Source organism: Mus caroli, unplaced genomic scaffold, assembly GCF_978045245.1.
Source record: "Mus caroli unplaced genomic scaffold, Mus_caroli_1 scaffold_19, whole genome shotgun sequence".
Taxonomy (NCBI): domain Eukaryota; kingdom Metazoa; phylum Chordata; class Mammalia; order Rodentia; family Muridae; genus Mus; species Mus caroli.
The window spans coordinates 382,689-402,371 of record NW_028227274.1 but is presented as its reverse complement, the minus strand read 5'-3'; the positions used below and the strand labels follow the sequence as shown (position 1 = coordinate 402,371).

At 41.8% G+C, this 19,683-nt stretch overlaps 1 protein-coding gene across 5 annotated transcripts in view; it reads right to left on the bottom strand.

Moving 5' to 3' along the window:
• Window positions 1-18,858, bottom strand: part of Cul2 (cullin 2) — a 52,370-nt gene extending 33,512 nt beyond the window's left edge. Inside the window, exons 1-3 of one of the 5 annotated variants that reach the window (XM_029472190.1) lie at window positions 18,698-18,858; window positions 16,848-16,965; window positions 2,724-2,864 (exon numbers count right to left, since the gene is read on the bottom strand). In XM_029472190.1, coding sequence (XP_029328050.1) covers window positions 2,724-2,842 — 119 coding nt within the window. In that variant the 5' untranslated portion in view covers window positions 2,843-2,864; window positions 16,848-16,965; window positions 18,698-18,858. Of the gene's footprint in view, window positions 1-2,723; window positions 2,865-16,847; window positions 16,966-18,210; window positions 18,420-18,472; window positions 18,632-18,697 lie in introns of those variants that run through there. The other 4 variants (XM_029472189.1, XM_021150184.3, XM_021150183.3 and 1 more) reach the window with 4 other exon arrangements.
• Between the last annotated feature and the right edge of the window lie 825 nt (window positions 18,859-19,683).

The window sequence follows — 19,683 nt, the reverse complement described above, 5'->3', positions numbered from 1 at the left end:
AAGCCACTCAGCTATTCCATAAAATACAGAACAAAATCTATTTTATTAGATTCCTGCCCCCAAACAAATCAAATTGCTTCACAGAAAACTATCTAAGAGATGAATTCAGCAGAATCTGTATCATACTCTAGATATACTAAGCTAAAAAAAAAAAAAAAACAACCCAACCAAACAGCTGGATATTAAAATTCTGTGTTCAAGTCTGTGCCCCAGCAAGTTCATTCAGACATAATTAGGATTAGAGAGATAGCTCTAAAGTTAAGAGTGCTGAATGCTCTTCCAGAGGACCTGAATTCAATTCCCAGAACCCACATGGTAGCTCACATCTGTTCTAAGTGATAAGATACCCTCTTCTGGCTTCCACCAGTCCTAGGCAGCACAGGTACACAGACAGTATGCATGCAAATCTCCACAGCAATGATACCCAGTTGATAACTTGACACTGTAAAAGCCTTTTAGAAACAGCATCATCTTATGATCAGTGTCTGGGGACACAGGACACCAAACAAACGATTCTCACTGACAACTGCAGATATAATGAATTAAGTGATTTCCTGTCTGAAGGAATTCTTCTATTGTACTTGGCAATAACAGTTCTGTCTTATGAAGTCAGTATCTGAAGGAGAGAAGTCCCACAGAGTTGGGCGGTGGCGCACGCCTTTAGTCCCAGCACCTGGGAAGCAGAGGCAAGCCAGATTGCTGAGTTCATGGACAGCCTAGTCTACAGAGTGAGTTCTAGGACAGCAAGGGCTATACAGAGAAACCCAGCACTTGGGAGGCAGAGGCAGGCAAATCTCTAGTTCGAGGCCAGCCTGGTCTACAGAGTGAGTTCCAGGACAGCCAGGGCTACACAGAGAAACCTGTCTCAAAAAACAAAACAAAACAAAACAAAAAAAGGGCACCAGGAAGTGAAATGGGGCTGAATCATATGTTGAAGGATATTAAATTAAGAGAGTTAGTGATCTTGGGGCAAGATCCCACCCAGCTAAATTTAGGCCCAGGCATGCTAATATAAGCCTTTAATCCCAGCAGGCAATCCCAGCAGATCTCTGAGTCCAAGGCCAGGATAGAACAGAGCAAGTTCTAGAAGAGAAACTTAAATCTAGGCAAAGCAGATCTCAGGAGTTCAAAGTCAGTCTACAGAACATGTTCCAGGACAGCCAAGCTTAGGCTGCATTGGAGCTGGAAACCAGAAAGCTGGTGATAATGTAAAAGAACAAGGGGGCCATGTTCCAGTCACAGCAAAAAGCAGAACTTGGTAACTTTGGCCTCATGGCTCTGGCTTTAGAGTCCAGAATAGAAGGGACTACTGGGACAATTGATGCGGTTAGCTGGCACTAGGAAATTAGTGGTAATTAAGAAGAAACCAACATAACTCAGGTGAAATCTTCTGGGAAATATTTTCTGAGAGCACAAAGAAGCTGTATTCCAGAGATAGCCAAGGTTGCACCTCATGCTGCAATGTATAAAATTGGCAATGTATAATATAAAGTCACCCAGGTAGTAGGTTTTGAAGGCATGAAGGGGTCATGGAGAGCAGCTGAGGCTTGGCACTGTGAGAGGCAGCCCAGGACTGAAGGGATCATGCAAATGGGGAAGCCTAGTTGCAGTGGAAGACCCCAGAGTATTAGAGATGCCAGTACCATGGGATGACCACCAAGAACAGCAGCAGCAGTGGAGTGGATCAACCTGAGCTTAGAGTGCTACAGAGGGCAGAGCTGGAGAAGTGACACTAGCCCTTTGAAGGAGCCCTGAAGATCATGTGTGGATCCCAGACACTGAAACAAAAAGCTGTAACACTGGAGTTGCCTTGAAGACTCCAAAATGTTCAAAATGTCAGATCTGTGAGCTATCTGCTGTGGAAAGCTGATAACAGGGAGTGGAACCAGCTCAGGAGAAAGAAGTTTGTTACAGTCAACAAAGACAAAAACGAAGTTGGAGATCTGAAGACCATTGTGACATAAGACATGGAGATGCAGCGTTTGGAATGTGCAGAGCTGGTTTCCTACTTTGCTTTGGGGATTATAGTTATTGGATGAATCTCAGAAGAGACCTTGAACTTTGGACTTTTAACATTGTTGAGACTGCTATAGATTATGGGGACTTTTGAAGCCGCACTAAATGTATTTTACATTATGCTACGTTTAGGTATGGCCCCCATAGACTCATGTTTGAACAAGCCTATGGGAGCCAAGGAGTGGAATGTGATGGTTCAGCCCAGGGAGTGGCACTATTAGAAGATGTGGCCTTGTTGGATTAGGTGTGTCACTGTGGGTATAAGCTTTAAGACCCTCATCCTAGCTGCCTGGAAGCCAGTATTCTCCTAGCAGACTTCAGATGAAGATGTAGAACTCTCAGCTCCTCCTGCACCATGCTTGCCTGGGTGCTGCCATGTTTCCACCTTGATGATATTAGACTGAACTTTTGAACCTGTAAGACAGCCTCAATTAAATGTCTTCCTTATAAGAGCTGCCTTGGTCTTGGTGTCTATTCACAGCAGTAAAATCCTAAGACACTATATTACTATACTTCTGACCACCACAGTAGTGCCTGATGCACATACTCAGTGCTGGAGACTTGTTGAATGGAAGGTTGTGAAAAACTGATTGCTATAAAACTGATAGAAATAGATCCTAAAACAGCTATGCCTAAGGCTCTAAACTTGTTTTCTTTCTTTAACAAGCTTTAATTTAATGTTTCTTATGACTTTCATCAAAGGATACGAGAAGCGGTCATTCCATGTTGCTCGCTCGACATATTCCAACATAACAACAGCTTTGATTGTAGTTAGGAGTTTGTTCCATGTCTCATCAAAATCCACTACTCTTGGTTTTAAAGACATTGTGCAAGTTTAGTGTTGAAACCTGTTAATTAAAAATAACAAGGTTAGCATGAATTCCACAGGGATGGTTGTGCTTTTAAAATACTTTATTGGAGCCAAGGAGGTGGATCTAAGGTTAAGAGTATGCACTACTCTTCAAGAGGCTAGAGCTGGATTCTCAGCCCCCACATCACATGGCATACACCGCCTGCAACTCCAGTTCCAAGGGACTCCCGTGCCTCTCTCTGACCTCCACAGGCACCTATGCATGTGCACATACTAACAAACATATATACACAAATAATAAAAATAAAGCACCACATATTTGAATCACATGATACATAAAAGGAGTAGAAACACAAATGAGCAAAGGTACACGTTAAATTTTAGCTATCACCTTTTTATAGTCATTCAAACAAATTGTTGATGAACAGTATGTGGATTGAAAGATTGGTAAGCTTCATTTAATATGTTGCAGAAATAATTAGGGAAACAACTAACTCTCATCATAAAAAGTATGCAAAGACATTGAATAAAAAGATTTTGACCATGAATTCTTTATTTGTTTTCATCATCTGGGGAATGATTTATACACAAAAGAATATAAAATCAGAAAGTAAAACACTACTAGAATGTAAGTTTTAGAAAAAAGATTTACATAAACAAGAAGAGGCTAAAGAGATGGCTCAGCAGTTAAGAGCACTGGCTCTTCTTGCAGAGGACTCTGGGGTGTAGTCCCTACATGAATGCCTACCACCACATGTAATTCCATTTCAAGGGGATATGATATCCTCTTCTGGTAGCCACGAGCAGCAGGCATGCTAGCGGTATGCACATATATATCCAGGCAAACACATAATAAAATTCTTTTTTTTTTTTTTTTTTTTTTGAGTTTCTCTGTTTGGCCCTTGCTGTCCTGGAACTCACTTTGTAGACCAGGCTGGCCTCGAACTCAGAAATCCGCCTGCCTCTGCCTCCCGAGTGCTGGGATTAAAGGCATGCACCACCACTCCTGGCTCATAATAAAATTCTTAAGGATAAAATAATATGTAGTAAAGAATTTTTAGAGTAGAATACAAAGTTCACATGAACTTAAGACTTTAGAGAATGTTAGATTTGCTCAACAGAAAGCTTGAACCACCCCAGACTCTCAGATTGTGTAATACCACTAGAATAAATATGACTTCAGCATATAGGATCAAGTGGTGCTAGAAGATGCTTTAGGACTGGCAAACATGCTGCAATTATGAGTTACTTGCTTTCTAAAGCAAAAGACTACCAATGTTGCAGAAAATCGGCACAAGCTAAATCTTTAGAAAAAAAATCCTACCAATAAACCAAGTAAGTCCTACTGTTCTTGCCCCTTTCTGAGTAAGAGTTACAGGAAGATGGAGAAACATCAGGTGGCATCAGGAGTCAAAGCTGGGCCAAATGGTCCTTTCTTTTAGTTCTTTATACAGCTTTACTCCCATTTTTTGAGACTATATCCCCTTCCCAATCTAGGTTGTGAGAATGTATTTGGCCTATGAAGATTGTGATGGTTTGTATATGCTTGGCCCAGGAAGTGGCACTATTAGGAGGTGTGGCCTTGTTGTAGTAGGTATGTCACTGTGGGTGTGAGCTTTAAGACCCTCATCCTAGCTGCCTAGAAGTCAAGTCTTCTAGCAGCCTTCAGATGAAGATACAGAACTCTTAGCTCCACCTGCACCACACCTGCACCATCCTGCCTTGATAATGAACTGAACCTCTGAACCAGTAAGCCAACCCCAATTAAATGTTGTCCTTTATAAGACTTGCTTTGGTCATGTCTGTTCACAGCAGTAAAACCCTAACTAAGCGGAGACGATGGCGATGATAATGGCAGCAAAAACAGATGAGTCCAAAATTCTTAACCATTTCAGACGTTTTGGGGGTTAGTTTGGTATTGCTTGTATTCAATGCTAAATTCTGTACCCCAAGATCTGGTTGTTCCAAGGCAAATGTATTCTCATGTATTCCAGCTTTTTGTTGTATGAACCTTGCTCCCTAAGTTAACTGGTCTATAGGATTGGGCAATAGATAGAGGTAGGTTGGTTTTCAGTTATTTGGCTGGGAGTCACAGGTAGTGAGAAGAAAAGAGAGGAGACAAAAGAAGAAGCCACCGAGAGAGGAGATGGACCACGAACATGTGACCAGGAGAAACAGCAAGTAACATATGGCTGGGATATAAGTTAGAATAGCTCCAAACCTGCCCAATCTAGGCTTACAACTTGTAAATAAAATGTTTAGGTTGTGTGTCTTTTATATGGGCTAGCTAGAATTTTCAATTCCTTTTACAGAAGAGAGTTTCATACTTTAGAATGGATGCTGTTCTTGAAAAGGACCCAATTTCAGCATCCCTGAGGTTTATGTGCAGCTTACAACAACTGGAAACTCTAGTTCTGGGGATTCAATGCACTTTTCCAAACTGTAAGCAGCAGCACTCATGAGCACACTAGTAATCACATGTACACATACGCTCTTCTGTTTTTCTTGAGAGAATCTCAGAGTCTAATCAAAGATAAAATAACCTAAAGAAAAAGTTAGCCAAGGCACTAAGGTACTTTAGTGCCATCTGATGTGCTCCACTCCAGGCAGCAGTTTAGACTCATTTAAAACATAAGCCCGGCTTCTATGAAAAGGCCTTAGGGAAGTAAGGCAGCTAGCTTTAAGCTTCCTCTGATGGAGCTCTCTCAACACAGAAATCTAGTCATTTTTCTACTCAGAGGTCACCTGACTAAGTCATAGATTCTGCCTTCATTCTTCCTGCTTTTCTACCTACCTATACCATCCATCCTCCTTCATACTCTCCTCTGCAGTGCCTGACTCCTGTGAGATACAACCTGCATCTACACCCAGCTGCCTGTGAGACTTTCTAGGGTGACTCCATGGAGTAAACACTCACATAGACTGCTTCATTCTTCTTACCATCTTTCTTTTAACCTTCCTGCTTTACCTTATGTGAAAATACTTACAACTCTGCTTCTTAAAAAACTTTCTTGGTAAGGGATGTACACCATGCAGGTAAATTGTTAGTGTGTAATTTTAATGGCTATACTCTGCCTTCATCTGTACAGAATCAGACTGACATTTCCCTGCTGACACTGATGATGGCAATAGGTATGAGGGTGTGATGGTGATAATCTACACTCAGAGCATATGTGGAAGCAAAGGCAAGAGAACCTCCATGTTTTCACCAACCTAGTGAAACACCAAACACCAAACACTAAACCAATAGAGAACTTACAAAAAGTATCTGTTAAACTATCTTAAACAGAAAACCTCAGAGAACACCTTTTTAAGTTGCTTCATTTTCTCCAAGTCCTTTAAATAGCTTATTCACGTAAAACTTACATAAGGATGGGAAGATAAGGCAAAGACACAAAGCAGATGTACCACCACTGTACTATTTCCCAACACCAAGGCTACTGAACAGCTCTCAAACATATGGGCTGTGCATTTGCCTTGCACATGAAAGGCCCTGGGTTCAACCTCCGAAGATATGTCACCATGCATCCCTTAGCAGGGATATACTCAGAAGTATGGTTACTAGACTACTCCAGAGTGTAGACATCACAGTGTACACTCATACAAACTAAGAAGGCTATGCTGTCACAGGGCAATATAATCTCCAAGGGACCACCATTGCATATCAATCCATCACTGGCTGATACACAGTTTAAGTACATTTCTGCATGAGTCCTCCATTATTGTTCTTTTACAGAGACCACAATTCACTTCCCATTCTCAATTATATTGTGTCCCATTGAATGCCCGCAAAATTCAATTTTTTTAGCTTTCTTCTGAGTTTTATTCTCAACTTGGTGAGTTTTTTAACACATAACCTTAGGCCCCATGAACACCATAGGCCCTAAAACAACCTCTAGACCAGATGTGATGGCACATGCCTGTCTGTAATCCTAGCACTTGAGAGAGTGAAACAACAAAGACATCTAGGCAACATGATGAGTTTCAAGCCAGCTGTTGTCATTTCAGTGTGAGACCCATCTTTTTTATTTTTATTTTTTCTTTTTTAAGCATTCATTGATGTTTTGCCTGCATGAATGTCTGTGTGAAGATGTCAGAAGCCCTGGAACTAGAGCTACAGACAGGTATGAACTGCCATGTAGGTGCTGGGAATTAAAACCTGGTCCTCTGGTAAAGCAACCAATGGTCTTAATCTCTGAGCCATCTCTCCAGCCCCCTTGAGACTCATCTTAAAAAATAAAATCACACGCCTTTAATCCCAGCACTTGGGAGGCAGAGGCAGGCGGATTTCTGAGTTCGAGGCCAGCCTGGTCTACAGAGTGAGTTCCAGGACAGCCAAGACTACACAGAGAAAGCCTGTCTCGAAAAACCAAAAAAAAAAAAAAAAAAAAAAATCATAGGCCCCAAATATTTACAAATCATTAGGTCAGGTGTAATAGTCTATGCCTGTAGTTCATCCATAATCACAGCACTGAAGAAGGTAAAAGGGGACATTGTGATCTCTAGGCTAGCCTTGGCCGTATCACACATCCTTCAAAAAAAAAAAAAAAAAAGAAAGAAAGGAAGGAAGGAAGGAAGAGCTACAAAATAAAGCTAAAAAGGCTAATCCTAAGTAAGAAAATTTTGTTTTACATTTGAAAATTCTTCTAGACCAAATTTCCATTTGTAACACTATTTAAAACTACAACATATAAAAGTAGATCACATGAACATAGTTACCACTTGACCTGTTTAATCCTTTGTAATAGGTAAGAAATATAAAGGCATGTCTATAAAATAAGGGCACAAAATGCTCAAAGACATTCATAAAGCCAAAAATGTGCAGAAACCAAGGAAACTATTAACTTAAGAATAGGTCGATGCTGTCCGCACTTCCACACACCAGACCAAGCAAAACAAGAGAATAAAGTACTGATGCGCACTACAGTGTGGGTGAGTCTCAGCACCATTCTGGCTGGGGAGCAGCCTAGCAGGTGAGGCCCTAGATTAGTCCTTGGTACAGATACCAACTAACATCACAGAAAGTGATACCTGTGCTGTTGTCAAGTGGTCTCATTTCTATGGAATAAGAACAAATACACCCACAGATACACACCAGACAGATATCAGAAGTCACAACAGGACTTGGGTTCTAACTGCAAAGGGAATAAAATGCCCCAGTTGTTGAGCGCAGTCTTATAAAGATGCTAGAAGAAGCCACTGAACTAGTAAAGTATAATTTAATAAAACTTCCATACATTAAGTGGATTATGAAAGTCTCACCAGCCACCTTTGAGCACAACTACGGTTATTAGGTGGGGAACGAGTATATTAACACATCATATAGCACATAATTCTGAAATTGGTCTTATTTGCCCTTCCATGTTCTAGTCAGTGGTTGAGTCATCTCCAGTTTCAGGGAATCCACCATCCTCTCTGGCCTCTTAGGTACAAGGAATATACACAGTACACATACACACTCATACATATAACCTAAATAAATCTCAAGACAGAAAACGTTCTATCAGAGTTCCCAGTATGCCTGAAATCACAACAACAGAGGATGTTTTGACTCTAACTTGGGCTACAAAATAAGGCTCTCTCACAAAAACAAACAAACAAACAAACAAACAAACAAACAAACCAACCAGGAGAGGGTGCTGGAGAAACATTTCACCATTATCCACTCTTCCACGGCTGCAGTTCAGTCCCCAGTGTCCAGGTCAGGCAGCTCATATCCACCTATAATTGCAGATCCAAGGGATCTAATGCCTCCACAGGCACCTACACTCACACACACACACATAGCCCTAACATATTACATATCTACACATATTATAAATAATAAAAACACGGGCTGGCAAAAAACAAGCTCAGCAGTTACTGGCTGTTCTTTAGTGGGTATGAGTTCAATTCCCAGAACCCACTTGTGGCTGACAAACACCTATAAATTCAGTTTGAGGGGCTCCAGCACCTTTTGGCCTCTGTGGGCAGCACATGCACATGGCGCACAGACATACCTGGAGGAAAATACCATACACACTGTACTGGCTGGTTATGTGTCAACTTGACACAGCTGGAGTTCTCACAGAGAAAGGAGTCTCCCTTAAGGAAATGCCTCCATGAGATCCAGCTATAAGGCATTTTCTCAGTTAGTGATCAAGGGTGTGAGAGCCCATTATGAGTGGTACTATCCCTAGACTTGTAGTTCTCGGTTCAATAAGAAAGCAAGCTGAGCAAGCCAGTAAGTAACGTCACTCCATGGCCTCTGCATCAGTTCCTGCTTCCTGACCTGCTTGAGTTCTACTCCTGACTTCCTTTGGTGATGAACAGCAACACAGAAGGTTAAGCTGAATAAACCGTTTTCTCCCCAACTTGCTTCTCGGTCATGATGTTTTGTGCAAGAATAGAAACCCTAAGACATTAAACAATAAGTAAATTTTAAAAATATAACTAACCAGGCATAGTGCACATGCCTTTAAGCCCAGGCCATAAAAGATAGAGGCCGGTGATCTGTGAGCTGAAGGTCAGCCTGGTCTACATAGTGAGTTTCAGGACAGTCAGGGCTATACAGTGACTAACTTCGGAAGGAGAGGGAGGTGGACTGCCAAGAGTTTCAGGTTAAAACCCTAAACAACAACAAACCAGAAATCAATATATCAATAATCCTATAATTTTCCAGTAAAAATAATGAAAAGCAATCCATCATAGCGAGCTATACATGGAAATGTGACTAAGGATTTAACTCCGTGGTAGATATATTCCATACCCAAGATTCCTGGTGCCATCCTCAGCAACAGACACACACTGATACACAGATACCAATTTTCAACCAGAGGGACACTTAGCAGCTTAACAGTTTACAATATAGAATCATTAACTGTGATAGTAACAACCTCATCAACTACATCTACTTCAGAAACTGTTACTATATACATACAAACGTGTATGCATGTGTATATACATATATACACACATATGCATGCATATATATGTATATTATCTCTTAATTCTTCATATAAGCTTTACTTGGATACTATTATTCTCTCCATTTTAAAGGATAAAATTCTGACTTGGTGAGTCTGCTTGCAATCTTGGCATTTGGAAGGTGGAGGCAGAAGTTTTAGGAATTCAAGACCATCCTTAGCTATGGTGTGATTGAGGACAGCCTAGCCTCGGTGAGTCCATGTCTTCAAACACCAAAAATAATTCCTCTGAGCCCCATACTCTTCACACTAGGGAATTCTTTCTCACTTCTTCTTTAAAAAATGTATATGTATTATGTTAAAGAACAAATAAATACTAAAAAATAAAAATAAACAACCAGACTTGGCTGAGCATGTAAATCTGTTGGCAGTAACACACTTGGCAAGGTGGCCCTGCTGAAGTCAATCCAAGATTGTCTACAAAAAAGATAAAGAGCCTAACATTTACATATAGTAGCAAACAAAAGTTGAATCTACTGATATCTGGCTTCCACTGTGGTCTTATGTTTTCACAGCTCTCTCCATTTGCCACTTACAGAACTGGAGACCATTGTGCATGCCTGAGGTCTTAACTAACTTGGGAGGTAGGTAGAGGGAGGTGGACTGCCAAGAGTTTCAGCTCAATCTGCTCTACATAGTGAATCCCAGACAGGGGCTCTTGAGTAAAACTCCATCTGAGAGAAAGAAACAGAGGATCTCTCCCTCTCCCTCTCTCTCCCCTATTTCCAGGACAACAGAGAGAATCTTAGCATGGCCAAGAAAGGCTCTATTAGACATGAGACGTAAGAAGCAGATTTTGAACTGGTGAGTTGGGTCAGAGGGCAAAGAGACTTGTCTCCAAGCCCGACAACAGTGTGAGTTCAATCCCTAGATGGCCATGTGATGGAAAGAAGTGACTCAAGGTGTCCTTGTTACTGCCTCCACAAAGGCAGTCTGACACATATACACACGTGAATACACATAAGCAAATGCAGTTGTTAAAAAAAAAAAAAAGAAAAAAAGAAAAAAAAAAAAGCCCTCATCTCAGAAATGAGCTAAGTGGTGATTTATAAGCAATACTTTCCATAGTCAGCCAGACCCACTGTAACCCCCCCACCCCCACCCCGTCCCCGCCAGTGTAACCCCACCTAGCTGATTCTGCATTCTCTCCATCTAAAAGCATAAAATACAAAAGACATCGTTTACAAGTCCATATCAAATGTACTGTACAGAGCTCAGGTGGTCTCTGGTCTTTTCTGAAATCTTATTTTCCTAACCTCTCATTCCTCTTTTAAAAATACTACTCCTGAAATCAGTATGCCTTCTAACTTTTTCTTAGTTTATGCTATATTTTCCATTTTAAATTTTACTGGGTCTGGAAATATGGTTCAGCAATTGAGGATACATGTTGCTATTGTAAAGGACATGAGTTCAATTCCCAGCATCCAGAGGATGGCTCATGACCATCTGTAAATTTAGTTCCAGGGGATCCAACAGGCATGCATGTGGTACACATTCATGCATAAAGACAAAACATTCATACACATAAAGTAAAAACAAGTAAATCAAACAAAAAGGAGCAGGGCCTCAAACCAGTTCCCAGCCTCCAAGGTTGAGTGGCTGACACTGCCTGAGACTCTCTAGCTCAGCAGGCACACTGAGAACTAGACCTTTTTCCTCTATGGAAAGAGAAAACACTCAACCTCAAATTGGAAGACATTCTACAAAATAACTGGCTGCATTTATCACATACAAGCTTTAAGGTCAAAAAGGAAAAATTCTCACTGAGAAGACTCAACTAAACATAATGCTTGATCTTGGATGGAATCTTGAAATAAGAGTAATTTGAAATAAGCAGAAAACTGAAAATTCAAATGGATGCTTATATACTAGAATTGTACCAATGTTAACTCCTGGTCTTTACAGTGCTGGGAAAACAAATCCAAAAATTAATACAGGTAGAAAATATTCTACCACTGGGTAATATCCCCAGTCCTAACTTCCTCTGGGGGGATGGAAGGGGGTTAGAGAGGAAGGAACAGGGGAAAGAGAGAGAAAAAGAGTCTAGTTATGTAGCCTGGGAACAGTCATTTGAACTTGAAGTTATTCTCCTGTCGTAGCTCCCTAGTGTAGAACATCACACCAATTGTTGGACCTGGGTCAGGTAAGTTGTCGGGTAATAGAAAATGATGGTTAATGAGAACATTGGAGCCTCTTATTTTTCCAAGTGTTCTGTTTGTCTAAAATTATTCCAAAATTTTTTAAATATTAGAAGCCTACAATACTTTCAAACAAAATTTACAAATATGTTAAGTTGAACACTTCCTTCCTTGAAATGCAACTTATAAATGTAAAAATAACGAGGTGTAAGCTGCTAGTCCATTCAGAGATTCAAGCCTTATCAAGCACTCCCCACCACCACATACCCAGATTAAAAAAAAAAAAAAAAAAAAAAAAGCTTACATTAGAACAAAGACTTTACTGAGTTAATAGATACTTATTAAATAATTAGTGTGTTCTAGACTGCCAAAGGATGTTGCAGATGTAACTAAGCTTAAGCTTATAGCAGATTAGAAAAATAAAAAATGATAAGCTGTCAACCTATTTTTATGAAAAAATTCTGGCCGGGCGTGGTGGCGCACGCCTTTAATCCCAGCACTTGGGAGGCAGAGGCAGGCGGATTTCTGAGTTCGAGGCCAGCCTGGTCTACAAAGTGAGTGTCAGGACAGCCAAGGCTACACAGAGAAACCCTGTCTCGAAAAACCAAAAACCAAAAAAAAAAAAAATTCTGACATGTTAATGAGGCTATAATTTAATGAATAACAATGGTTAACACTAAATGATGAAGTCTATAAAAGAAAATCCTTTGGTTAATTGAAACCTTCAAATTGGACGTTAACACCTGCACATTTTAGAGTTTTAAGCATAAGATAACACATTTAATGTCTTGTCACTGGTGTCTAATGCTTCAAAAAGTACTACTTTCTCAAAGATTGTTGCTCTGGACTAGAAATTGACTCTTTAATCTCCTGTATAAAACAAAAAGAGACAAAGATAATAGCAGTAACCAGAAGAAGTCCACGGGATGGCTCACAACCATCTGTAACAAGATCTGATGCCCTCTTCCGGAGTGTCTGAAGATATACGACCACAGTGTACTTACATATAATAAATAAATAAATAAATAAATAAATAAATAAAGCTTTAAAAGCAAAGCAGTCCACGGGACTCGTTCTAGGTCAAGAACCATCCTGAGCGTGAGATGAAGCTTAGTTGGTAAGAGTACCTGCCTGGCCACTGGTCATAAAATCATATGTCATGGCACTTATTAAATATTTTTGAGGCCAGTCTTAACTACACACCATCATGGAAAGGGAGAGGATACAAAGAGCAGCCTCAAAAAAAAAAAAAAAAAAAAGACCAATTTTTTTCCAGAAATATCTAAGACAACTACCTGAGAGTTCAAATTATTACAACTTTGCAAGTATCTGTTTGCACACAGCTGCAACCCAGCCACTCCAGAGGCTGAGAACAGGAGGAGTAAGAATGTAAAGGCTAGGAAAGGATACACAATGAATTCTAGGCTAGCCTGGGCTGCCCAGCAACACCAGATCTCAAATTAAAAAAGAAACAAAGTTTAAAACAATTTAAGAAAACTTGTCTCCCCTCTAAATTCTTCAGCAGAGAGAATTCAAAGTAGTAAACGACATTCCAAGAGAGCAAAACACACATAGAAACAAAGTGTGCCAGAGCACTCAGAAACCCTACTTCAGAAGTGGAAGCAGGAGGAGAGTTCAAGGTTACTTACTTACTGTCCATCCCATAGTAAGTCCAGATCAGGTTATGCTAGAAGAAGCCAAGTTTCAAAACACCAAAGAAAACTTAAGAATCTTAGGCAGGCACTGTGGAACTCTCCTCTCATTTAAGGACTTGATGGGAAGAGGCAATTAGATCTCTGAGTCTTTATAGTGAATTCCAGGACAGCCAGGGCTATGTGGAGACACTGTGTCTCAACAACAACAACAAAACAAACAAACAAACAAACAAAAAAACCCTCCACAAATCTCAGCAGTGGTAACTGTCCTAAGACTCAACGTTCTAATATCCCAATAAGTCTGTTCCAATTAAAAGTTTAATATAAAGGAGTGGCATCAGCCGGGAGTGGTGGCGTATGCCTTTAATCCCAGCACTTGGGAGGCAGGCAGATCTCTAGTTCGAGGCCAGCCTGGTCTACAGAGTGAGTTCTAGGACAGCCACGGCTACACAGAGAAACCCTGTCTCGAAAAACAAAACAAAACAAACAAACAAACAAAAAAACCCCAACAACAAAAAAACAAAAGGAGTGGCATCAAATGTACCTAAAGCTTTTTGTTTTCTATTTTGAGGTAAGGTCTCATGAGCTCAGATCGTTGAATTTCTATCTGGTCTCTATCTCCCCTGTGCTGGGATTATAGGCAAGGCCTGCCTAGCAGTCTTAGTGAACCAACTCAAACAGGCTACCAACCACATCTCCAGCCTGGATGTTTCAAAACACAAGATTATGCTAATTTCTTCAGTTTAACGTGATATTTTACTAAGATTTAAATCAACATAGATCACTCTGAATAAGTTACTTAATGAGAATGAATTCAGGCCTGAGGGCGGTGGCACACAGCCTTTAATCCTAGAACTAGGCAGACTGAAGCAGGTAGCTCCTTAAGAGTTCCATGCCAGCCAGGACTAGACAGTGAATGAGATCTTGCCTGAAAAACAAACAAACAAACAAACAAAGAGAGAGAGAGAGGAGAGAAGGAGAGAAAGAGAGAAAGAAGAGAAGAGAAGAGAAGTCAAGTCAAGGCAGGCAGTGGTGGTGGCGCATGCCTTTAATCCCAGCACTTGGGAGGCAGAGGCAGGTGGATTTCTGAGTTCGAGGCCAGCCTGGACTACAGAGTGAGTTCCAGGTCAGCCAGGGCTACACAGAGAAACCCTGTCTCAAAAATACCAAAAAAAGAAAAAAGACAAAGAAAAAAGAAAGAAAAGAAAAAAGATGGGAAGGAGGGAAAGAAGAAAAGAAAAACTCAAGACAAATAAAAATCAGCCATACACCTCAAGCACTAATCTCTTGTAACTGCCTAATAAACAGGCCTAGGTTAAGTGTACACTAAATTAACTCCCAACTTCCAACATTCCAAATTGCTGCTCTTATCTTCTTTGCTTTTGTGCAGTACTTGGGAATAGGGAATAGAACCCCAGACCTCATGCCACTTTAGTAGTAAGATATATCCCTGCCCCTTCTTATTGTTTATTTACTTACAATTTTTGTTTGTTTTGTTGATTTTTGTTTTTTTGTTTTTTCGAGGCAGGATTTCTCTGTATAGCCCTGGCTGTCCTGGAACTCACTCTGTAGACCAGGCTGGCCTCTGACTCAGAAATCTGCCTGCCTTTACCTCCCAAATGCTGGAATTAAAGGCATGTGCCACCCCTGCCCAGCTGTTTTTGTTTTTTTTTCCCCTTGAGACAGTTTCTCTGGGTAGTTCTGGCTGTCATTGAACTCATTTAGTAAACCAAGCTGGCCTTGAACTCAAGAGATCTGCCTGCCTCTGCCTTCCCAAGCCCTGAGGTTAAAGGCATGTGCCACCACTGCCAGGCTTTTTTTTTTTTAAATTTTAAAACAAGGTATGCTAAATTGCAACTGACCTGGAATTTATCCTGTACCCTGGGCAGGTCCTCGATTTGTCCTTCTACTTAAGCCTCTGAAGCAATTAAAATGAATTTCCTTCAATTTTACTTTACCGTTAAGTCTTGATAGTACTAAGTTCCAGCCAGGGCTTGATCCTGTGATGAACTTACTGTAACTGATAGTACATGTAAAAGAAGATGTCCCTTTAAATCACGACCAAATATTTCCTGGCACACATGAAGAAATGGCAGGCAAGGGGAAAAGCACAAGTTTCTTGAAAAAAAAAAAAAAAATGTTCTTCAAAGAGCATGTATCTGAGCCCACAACGTACACACACCAATAATCCCTGTACTTTCAGGAAAGGGGCTGATGCAAGAAATACCCAAGAGTAAGGCCAGCCTGGCCACATGTGACAGCCTGAGTTAGCTAAGCACACACTCGAAGAGGGCAAAGATCAGATCAGAAAAGTTGCTGTTCCCTGTAGGTTTCCGCATTTCCCCTTTAGGTGCCCTTATCCCTATCTGTAACTTTTAAAATACTAACAAAGTGTCCAAGTAAGGTGTGCTACCATTTCTATACACCTAGTTAAAAACGTATCTTTGGAAATGGTCCACCAATTAACAAGACTGATAAAACCTCAATCCATGTTTCTCTCCAAACTTTTCATGAAGGCACAGATTTGTCTAAGTTTTCACTATCCCAGTTGTCCGGACCAGAGCTGATGCTTGAAAAACACTTCAAATTGAGGAGCAGACTGAATGACTCCTCCACCTTGGCATTAAATCTAACACTTGAACTGAGTCGATTCAAGTCACCTAATTCAACTCAATCCTATATAAACTGACCTCAGCCCTGTACACGGTACCATCATCCTCCCGATGAACCCTAAAACTCGAGATGCCCACCTCCAACAATTCACTCTTCAAACCATATCACGTTCAACAAGTGCCTTCAACACATCTGGAAACCTTGTTACTTCGTCCCTTACAGTTCCAAGGCCACAACCCTGACCCCAGGGGCAGTGTCTTTGATAACTACAGAATGTAAATCAAGCCATTACTATCTGCTTTCAAATTCTAAAACCCAACTCTGGCCCGAGCCTCTCTCACAGGGTTTTCCCTTGCGGAGTTGCTCCCAGTGAGCTGGACTCCCAACCTGGGGCTTTTCATTTGCATTTCTTCCAGAGAGTTCTTCGGAACATCCAGACCTGTTCACTCTGGCCTCTTCAAATATGTCAAAGGCCATCTGAGAGAGACCTTTTTAAATCATAGCACCCGAAACAATTTTTCCCAACCATTAGAATTCCTTATTTTCTACAGAGCACTATTCTACGTGTTTATCTATGTCTCTCCGTCTCAGCCAGAATTGAAGCTTAGCAGAGATTTAGTCAGACAGTGCCTTTAATACTAGCACCCACCTTTCTCAGTACTCAGGAGGCAGAGGTAGTCGTATCTCTAAGTTCCCGGTCAGTCTAGTCTATAGAGTGGGTTCCAGGATAGCCAGGGTTGTTACACAGAGAAGCACTGTCTTGAAAACTAAAACCAAAACCAAAAAAAGGAAAGAAAGGAGGAAGGAAGGAAGGAAGGAAAAGAAAAGAAAGCAGAGATTTCACATTCAATGCTCAGTTGTGCATGATGAAAAACTAAAAGACACTAACAAATGAAATATTGATAAAATACAAAAAATTAAAGAAAGCAGGACCTGATGGTACCCATCTATAACCCGAGCACCTAGTGAGGTAGGACTCCCAAGAATGTGAGATACACAGTGAATACCAAACCAATCAGCATTATACAGCGAAACTAGTAAAGAGTTGGGGGTGATGCTACATGTTTCAAATCCCAGTTCTAGGGAGGCAGAGGCAGATGGATGTCTTGGAGTTTGAAGCCACCCTGGAGTACAAAATGAATCCCATTACAGCCAGGGTTGCATAATAAAGACCCTGTCTCAAATAACAAAACAAGCAAGCAGCCCCCCAAAAAAACAACAACAACAACAACAAAAAAACCCCACCAAACCTTCCCACAAATCACAAATAGCATGGGAGGGGTAATAACTCTAAAACTGTACACTACTGTTAATTTATTTGCAACTCGTTGGAAAGGGACTTCCAAGCACTGTATATGGGCAAAAGAACCAAAGTTAAGCTACTTAGATCACTTTTGTGTCTTAGAATGACACATGAGATAAGAGAAATAAAGTCATCTCCCATATTGTGTTATGAATGTGGGTTTGAAGTAAGTTCTAGGGCAAGAATACTTTCTATTGAAGTCAATAAGCAATAAACACACACACACCAATTTTTTTTTTGCAGGTGATAAGTTGAACTCAGAGTTTCTTGCATGCTAGTCCAAGTGTTGTAGCACTGAGCAACAACTGCAACTTAGTTATCTTCAAATTGAAACTTAGAGGCTACTGCCATCCTCCAATAATAGTAACCTAGGAGGACGAGGATAACTTATAATAACAAATGCAAATTCAAAAGATCTTCTACTTGCACGCACCACGTAATGGTAGGGAAGGGTTTAGACTCTAGTATGTAAACAAGTGCTGGAGAGAATCTGAGGCTCTTATTTCACCAGCCCATAAGTGTTGAGGCAAGAGGTGTATGTAGCATGCACGTAGAATACTCCTCCCCAAAGCTATCAATCTTCACTGTCTGCGGAATCAAAAGTGAAAATACTCGTGGCTAGGGTGTATGAGATTGATGCTACCCCATTCTACAGAGACTCTGGTCTCCGTGTGCGCACGTAAATGTAAGCAGGAGAGCACACTCTCACCTTCCCTCCTAAGGAGGAAAATGAGGCCGAGGGAGGAGCAGACGACAGTGGATCCGGGAGGCCCAGGATCTGGTCCAGGGGTTGCCTGACTTAAGGGTCAGCAGTCTGGGGAGCCGAGGTCACTCACAGGACACCATCTTGCCAGGCCTCCAGCTCTCAGCCCGCTCCCCTCCGCCAGGTCGCCCCATCCCCGCCACCATTCGCCGGGAAGGGAAGTTTCCCTGCACCCACAGCCCGGCTCCCCAGCTTTCAATGGGGTTACCTTCTGCAGAAGCAGGGCGAGGGCAGGGGCCCGGGGAGGGAGGCAACCCGCAGGCGTGAAGGACGAAGCCCCCGGCTCGGAGGGTGGGCGGCGGCGGCGGCTGTCAGCTCGCGTTCCCCGGCTCACAGCGCTGCCATTACTGTGCGCCGAGGCCGCCTCCCCGGCCGGCCACCGCCACCGCCCCAGGGCCACGGGGGGTGCCCGGAGCAAGGCGCTGCCACTTACCTGCTCCCGAGGGAGCCTTGCAAACAATGCCGCTGCGGCCAGGCGCGACGAGGTCAAGGGAGGAGGACGGGCAGGTAGCTGGCTCGGGGAGGCTGTCGTCCTCCGGAGCTCTGGGCTTTGCGGGACACACACCCTCCGCTCCGCTCTCTCAGCCTCTTGCACTCACACACCCGCAGGATGCAATGGTCCAGTCCAGGTTACGGCAAGCGCAGGGAGCCATCCTTCGAGAATCGCAAAGCCCTTGCAATCAATTGACAAAGTAATTGATCGTCCAGTATATGTCAATGAGGCAAACGCAGTTCCCTGAGCTCAAAGCGGTGCAGTACCCAAATTTGGAAAGTATTGTTATCCAAGTCATACTGGAGGGGGTGTCTCTCTGTTTTATTTGTATGTGAAGGCCTGGCTTTTACAGCCAGGCTGTAATTGAACTAGCAATCTTCCTGCCTCAGCCTCCCCAGTAAACCACCATACCTGCCTCTTATTTTTACATTCAGACAAATTCAAAGACCTAATTATCTCTTGATATTTAAACTCCCCCTTTGAAAGGACGGTGTTGACAAAAGCAGGTGACAGTTATATATCACCTCCTCATACAGAAACACAAAAGAAAAGCAAGCAAGCAAACACACGCCTTTGTTATTTAATTACCTTTCCAAAAGAGAACAGGTCCTTTTACCTCCAGGCTTCTTCCAATCGGTGATAATCCTCTAAAGTTCACTTAAAACCCTATCTTATACCCATGCCGTGCTGGGTATGTTGCTTTCACCTTGTAATCACAGTATTTAGGAGACCCAGACTTTAGGATAGAAGTGCAGCCCCTCCTCCTCTGTGGTGAGACCCTATCTCAAAATAAAATCCTATTTCCAGAAATCTAACAATCTCTCTTCTCTTGGCACTTGAATTTGTAGTTTTTTGTTTTTTTGGGGTTTTTCCCTTAAGATAAGGTCTGACATAGGTTGGCCTCAAACTCCCAATATAGAAGAAAG